The sequence below is a fragment of the Desmodus rotundus genome, chromosome 8, assembly GCF_022682495.2.
Source record: "Desmodus rotundus isolate HL8 chromosome 8, HLdesRot8A.1, whole genome shotgun sequence".
NCBI classification, from domain to species: domain Eukaryota; kingdom Metazoa; phylum Chordata; class Mammalia; order Chiroptera; family Phyllostomidae; genus Desmodus; species Desmodus rotundus.
This window is the reverse complement of record NC_071394.1, coordinates 28,875,369-28,881,368: the sequence shown is the minus strand read 5'-3', so window position 1 is coordinate 28,881,368 and position 6,000 is coordinate 28,875,369. Positions and strand designations below refer to the sequence as shown.

Here is a 6,000-nt window from a genome sequence, read left to right as displayed (position 1 = left end):
GTTAAGTGAGCTGGGAAGCAGAGACAAATTGCTCTTGGCGGCTTCCACAGCGGTTCAAAGTACTGCAGTGGACCGGAATCACACCGTGCAGTTTTCCCTCCTCCAGTGTGCAAGGTGCCAACGGAGAGAGCACTGCACCAACTTACTATCTTCAAGATAGGTGTGGAAGGGCAGAAAGCTACCACCCAGCTTTTACAGCTGGACCGTAAAAGAACCTTAACCCCGTGATAGAGTTACAGAAATGACCCAACGAAAGAGGGAAGGCCCGAACTCCACTGCGGGCCTACTCCGGGACCCGCCAGTGGTGCAAGATGATTTATTTTATTTACATTGGGCGGGCTGCGCTAATATCAGGCCGGAGACCTCGGTGACGCCACGGGCCGGGCGGCGGCTCACGTGTCCCCGGGCGCCCCGCCCCCTCCTGCTCCTGCTCCTCCCCCTCCCGCCGCGTTCCCAGCGCTGGGTCCGACCCGCACAGCTGCGTCTCCGAGCTTTCGCGGGGGACGCGGAGCGACGGCCGGAGGGCGTGCGGGCGAAGCGGCTGCGGGCGAGGCCGGAGCGGCGGCGGCGGAGGGGCCAACAGCAGTCGCGCGGAGGCCGGGAGTGACGCGGCCGAGGTTCCTGAAAAGTTGGGTGCAGGCTCGCGCCGCTGCGTCCGCGGTCCGAGCGATGAAGATGGTCGCGCCCTGGACGCGGTTCTACTCCAACAGCTGCTGCCTGTGCTGCCACGTCCGCACTGGTACTATCCTGCTCGGCGTCTGGTACCTGGTGAGCGCGGGGGCCGTGGGGACGCGCCGGGGGCGCACCTGCCCGGGAGGAGGCGCCAGCGGCCGGGGCGCCCCGGGACCCCGGCCCGCGCCTCCGCTTCGCGTTTCAGGGCCTCAAGTTGGCTGCTGGCTCGGCCTGGGCTCGGGCGATTCCGTCGCCGATCCGCCTAAAGTTCTATTATTAGAAACTTAATTCTCTGCGTTAGCAGGTTGGCGACCGTCCCGCATCGGCCAACCTGTGGCGGGGGGCCGGTCGGGGCCGGGAGTTGGGGGCACATCGGGGGGGTGCGGGGCGGGCGGGGCGCGCCCGCAAGCCCTGGCGCGGAGCCGGCTGCGGCCGCGGCCGGTGGGGAAAGTACAGTTGGCCAGTTGGCGGCCGGAGAAGTCGGATCTTATCTGGGGAGCACGTGTTTTCCTTCCTTTCTTCCTTCCTAGCGCTGGGTGGGCTTCGTGTCCGGACGGGTGCCGGCGGCGCCGGGAGGTGACCAGGCACGTTTGTTACCCGGCGCTCGGGGTGGCGCGGTGGAGGAGTCCTGCCCCGCTCTGGGAACGGCTCCCCCCACACTCTGGTTGTAAAGCCATTTTTCTGGGTAGGGATTTACTTGTGATTCACTGCTTTCCAGTCAGCCCGGGGAAGCCATTTTACACCCACTTTCCCGGTTGTTGTTGTTGTTATTGGCAGGTGGTCCCTGTACTTTTCTTAGCAGACCTCAGGCAAATGGGAATTTTTTTTTTTTTTTTTGAGATTGGAACTTTTAAAGATCTTATTTTTATGGAGCAGTGGGTTATCAGGGGCAGTGAGGACACTTGGTGGCGTCGTGCCCCGCGCCTGTTCAGGTTGATTGTGGCCACCCCTAGACCGCCCCAACGTTTGAGTAGGCGGAGGGTTACACCTGAGCCACTTTTCGCTGACTGCCACCGCATCAGGAGGAAATACCTTAAAAATGGTAGTACAATAGCACATAGAACTTTTTTGGTGAGAATACAATTTTCTTAATTATCAGAGTTTTTTTGTTGAGTCATATTCAATTATTTGATATGATACGAACATCATATCCAATTGTGTAGTTGTGACATTTTAAGCAAAAAATTCCCCCTACCCCCAGGCATATGGTGGTGTCTGTGCTATTTATAGTTTCACTTTCCTTTAGTCAGTGCCTGTCGGGGGACACACAAAGAAATTTTTGGTCTTGGAAGATTCTTGTTTGTGTGAATGCAGATAGAACTTCAGTGTCTTGGCTCAACCCTAACTTTGCTAAAAGTCAGGAAACGCTTTACAGAAATGTAAAATTACTGTGTAGCAAAAGGATAGTAGGAGACTTCAAAATATTTTGTGCTTTTATCGATGATGAGATTATTTTATACAGATGACTTGTATCCTTGCAAACGTTCAAATCTGCAGACTTGCAAAGCAAGAACATCAGTGAATGTAAGTTGCAAAATCTAGGGCACTGCATTAGGCAAATGTACCGCGTGATCTATAGGAAAGATGAATCTGCTTGAGCCCTGTTGTTGGCTGAAAGCCAACCGGACAGTATTAGCAGGATAAAGGCAGAATACACGGCATGCTTTTTCTACCGTTGGAGCATGCTCTTTGTGGAAAATTGTTATTGGGGTGCATGTTTTAGCGTTTAGAAATATGTGGCCTTTTGAAAGATAGTTAGAAAACTTCCCAGCAGATGTAAGAATGCCACTTCACATAAAACTAATAAACAGGAAATCTGGCTTAAGTACTGGCAATCTTTATTAAAAGTCTTTTCTACTTCTTAAAACAATGTAGACTTTTTTTAAAACAGTGTGAGTTTCCCTCATATCTTTAAATGTAATTTGGTTATTCAAAACTTTGATTTACATGAACAGTTTTAAGCAGGGTTACTGTCGGGGGGCTTTAACGCAGCCCCCCTGTCTGCCACGGATGAAGAAAAAGACTACCAAGACATGATCTGCTTGGGGAGGAAAGGTGGCTGCTTCTCTCAAAGGAGAAGGGCTCAGAGCCTCTCTCTCCAGGGGCTTTTATTAGGTTCATTTGCATAGGAATATGGATAAAGCTCATCAGTCATTGTCAGCCAGTAAGGGTTAAACAATACGAGATTTACAGAGAACTTTGAGGGCTTATTCTGAGTTACAGCCAATTAGTTAGAGGGCCATAAAACTTTAGGCGCCAGACTCATCTCATGTCTGGACCCTTATCTTTTAAACTGAGGGTACAGATTAAGTAGGTTTCACAGGAATGTATGTATTTTTCTTAGGCCTGATTCCCCAGGGAATCTGCCCCTCCCAGCACAGGACTGCACTGCCCTCTGTCATTGTTTCAGGCTTAAGTCAGGCAGGGGAGGTAAGGCAGCCAAGAGATTAGGAGACTTCTTGCAGACAGAATGAGGACTCAGGCTATTTCAAAGCTGAGGGGCGAGGGTCCATCACCCCCTTTTTCCACAGCCCCCCCCCCCCCCAGTCCTTCCCTGCGGGCCTCTTCCGTGACCATGCCTGTCTTAGGTTGATCCTCCCTCAGGGCCAAGCAGGGTGAAGTGGCAGAGGTGGCACTTCTGCCAGGGAGATAAGCTTTGTCTCCTTAGTGGTTTATGGTCCCAATTCTGACTCAGCCTTAATCATGGGGGGGTTACAGCCTCTGAAACCAGTCAGGGCGGTTCCCAACAGGTTACCAAAGAACAAGGCACCTTTCCCAACTTCCCCAACCCCTCTCACCTCACCAGCCATCTGGATGGAATTCTGGCAGCTACAGAAAGGGGCATCATGTTCAGGAAAAGGGGGTAAGGTCATGGGTAGAAGTTCAAATAAGAATCCACTGTAAGGGCTCTTCCTTAAACTAATAATTACCAGATAGGTAAAGTGGATCTTTTTTATGCAGTTTATTATTATTCTGTAAGAAAAATGAGGCTAAGAGAGCTTAGGTGATTTACATAAGGTCCCATGGTTGGTTTGTTCTGAGTGATGTTTTCGTCCATCCTGTTTCCACAGTTCAAGTTTTTAAAAGTCATGTGAGTGTCTTTTATTTTTACTTTGAAATAATAAAGGTTTTTTTCAGTCCAGTAACAAAGCGTATTGATTTCAGGTATTTTTATCAGAGACCCTTTTGTCTGTCTTTGTTTTGTTTTTTTCTTTCTTTTATTGAGGCATAATTTACATATGGTGAAATTCACAGATATTAAGTGTGCAATTCACTGACTTGACAAATGCGTGTGCCTATGTAACCCACATTCCTGGAGAACATTTCCAAAACCACAGAAAACTACTTTTGGTCTCTTCCCAGTTATTCTTCATCGCATGCATCCCTGCCCCACAGGCGAGTTTTCCTTATTCATGTAAGTGGAATTATACTGTACATACTCTTTTGTACCTAGTTTCTTTCACTTAGGATAATTATTTATGTTGTTGGAGTATGATAGGAGCAGTTCCTTTTTATTGCTTGGTATTATTTATTGTATGAATATACTACAGTTTATTCATTTGCTAAATGATGGACATTTAGATTGTTTTCAGTTTAGGATATGGATAAAGCTGCTCAATATTCTTGCACATGACTCTTTGTGGACATATATGTTTTTGATTCTCTGGAGTAAATACCTAGGAGTGGAATAGCTGATCATTGGGTAGATGTATGTTTAACTTGGTAAGAAGACTGCTGACCAGTTTTCCACAGCAGTTCTGCCATTTTACCCTCCATCCAGAATATAAGAAGTTCCGGTTGCTCCACATTCTAGTCAACATTTGGCGTTGTCAGTCTTTTTAATGTTAGCCATTTTGGAGGGTGTGTAGCGGTAGCTCATGGTGGCTTTAGTTTGCATTTCCTTATGACTAATGGTGTGAACATTTATCTTTGCTTATTGGCCTATCAAATATCTTCTTTTGCAAGGTGCTATTTATTGCCTGTTTTTATTGGGTTTTGTCTTTTTTTTCTTATTGATTTGTAAGAATTCCTTATGTATTTTGGGTATCAGTCCTTTGTTAGATATATACTTGTGAACATTTTCTCCCAGTGTGGTTTGCTTACGTATTTTGTTAATGGTTCAGATCATTTCCTGGGGCTGAGAGACCAAAGAGAGAGGCTGACAACTCCTGACAACATCAAGAGTTGAAGGGAACTTACATACCAGGCATCTTGGGCAGCAGCAGGACAACATGGGTATTTTCCATACTGCATGGCAGTCGCTAAAGAATTAAATATAGAACAGGGCAGGATGGATAGAGGTATGGGGGTGTCATCTGCCGCAGATAAGGGGAAAATTCGACACACAGTTGCCCCAGGGCAGAGCGAAGGCCTGCTTCAGGAGCCAGCCTGCCTGGGGCATAGGAGAGGGTCTATCAGACAGTGTTTGAGGGGATTTGCAGGAGGCAGTCTCTGTCTGGCTGGAATCTAGCAGGACCTGACTTGCAGGTTCCTCATGGAACTGTCTCTCCTCCACACATACATTCAGGAATAGGGGTATTTATTTTGATTAAATTCGGTTGTCAATTTTTTTCTTTTACGGTTCATACTTTCTGTGTTCTAAGACGTTTTTCATACCCTGAAGTTGTAAAAATGTTATCTTAACCTTTTTTATCAGCAGCTTTATAGCTTTAGCATTTATATTTACATCTGTGATCCATCTCAAATTAATTTTTATATTAAAGTGTGGAGTTGAGTTCTGTATTTGTTTATTTAAAAAGGTAGTTTAGCCCCAGCTGGGGTGGCTCAGTGGATTGAGTGCCGGCCTGCGAATCAAAGAGTCGCTGGTTCTATTCCCAGTCAGGGCACATGCCTGGATTGCAGGCCAGGTCCCTGGTGTCGGGAGTGTGAGAGGCAACCACACATTGATGTTTCTCTTCTTCTCTTTCTCCCTCCTTTCCCCTCTCTAAAATAAATAAATACCTTAAAAAAATTAATTAAAAGGTAGTTTAATCACTTAACATTTAAAAAGTTGAATTATTACATAATCCTGTAATAACTACAAATGTTCGTAGAAAGACAAGTAGTAGGATGCTTATCCATCTTCACAGAGAATCATGATAGAAATACCTGAAGCCATATAGTCTTCTGGGGTTCCTTCTCTTTCTTCAGGAGAATTTAGTATTCTAAACCTGAATCCTGGCTTCCAGAGGGATCATGCTATAAAGAAATACCTGAAGCTGTACAGCCTTCTGGGGTTCCTTCTCTTTCTTCAGGAGAATTTAGTATTCTAAACCCGAATCCATTAACTTCTTCTTCATACTCTAGTCTCTTCTATCTAGCCGCCTC

At 46.9% G+C, this 6,000-nt stretch overlaps 1 protein-coding gene across 1 annotated transcript in view; it reads left to right on the top strand.

The window, feature by feature from the left end:
• Positions 1 to 439: 439 nt before the first annotated feature.
• Positions 440 to 6,000, top strand: part of LAPTM4B (lysosomal protein transmembrane 4 beta) — a 62,561-nt gene continuing 57,000 nt past the window's right edge. The window contains exon 1 of the mRNA XM_024572473.4: positions 440 to 768. Within this exon, the coding sequence (XP_024428241.1) occupies positions 670 to 768 (99 nt within the window). The 5' untranslated portion in view covers positions 440 to 669. The remainder of the gene's footprint in view (positions 769 to 6,000) is intronic.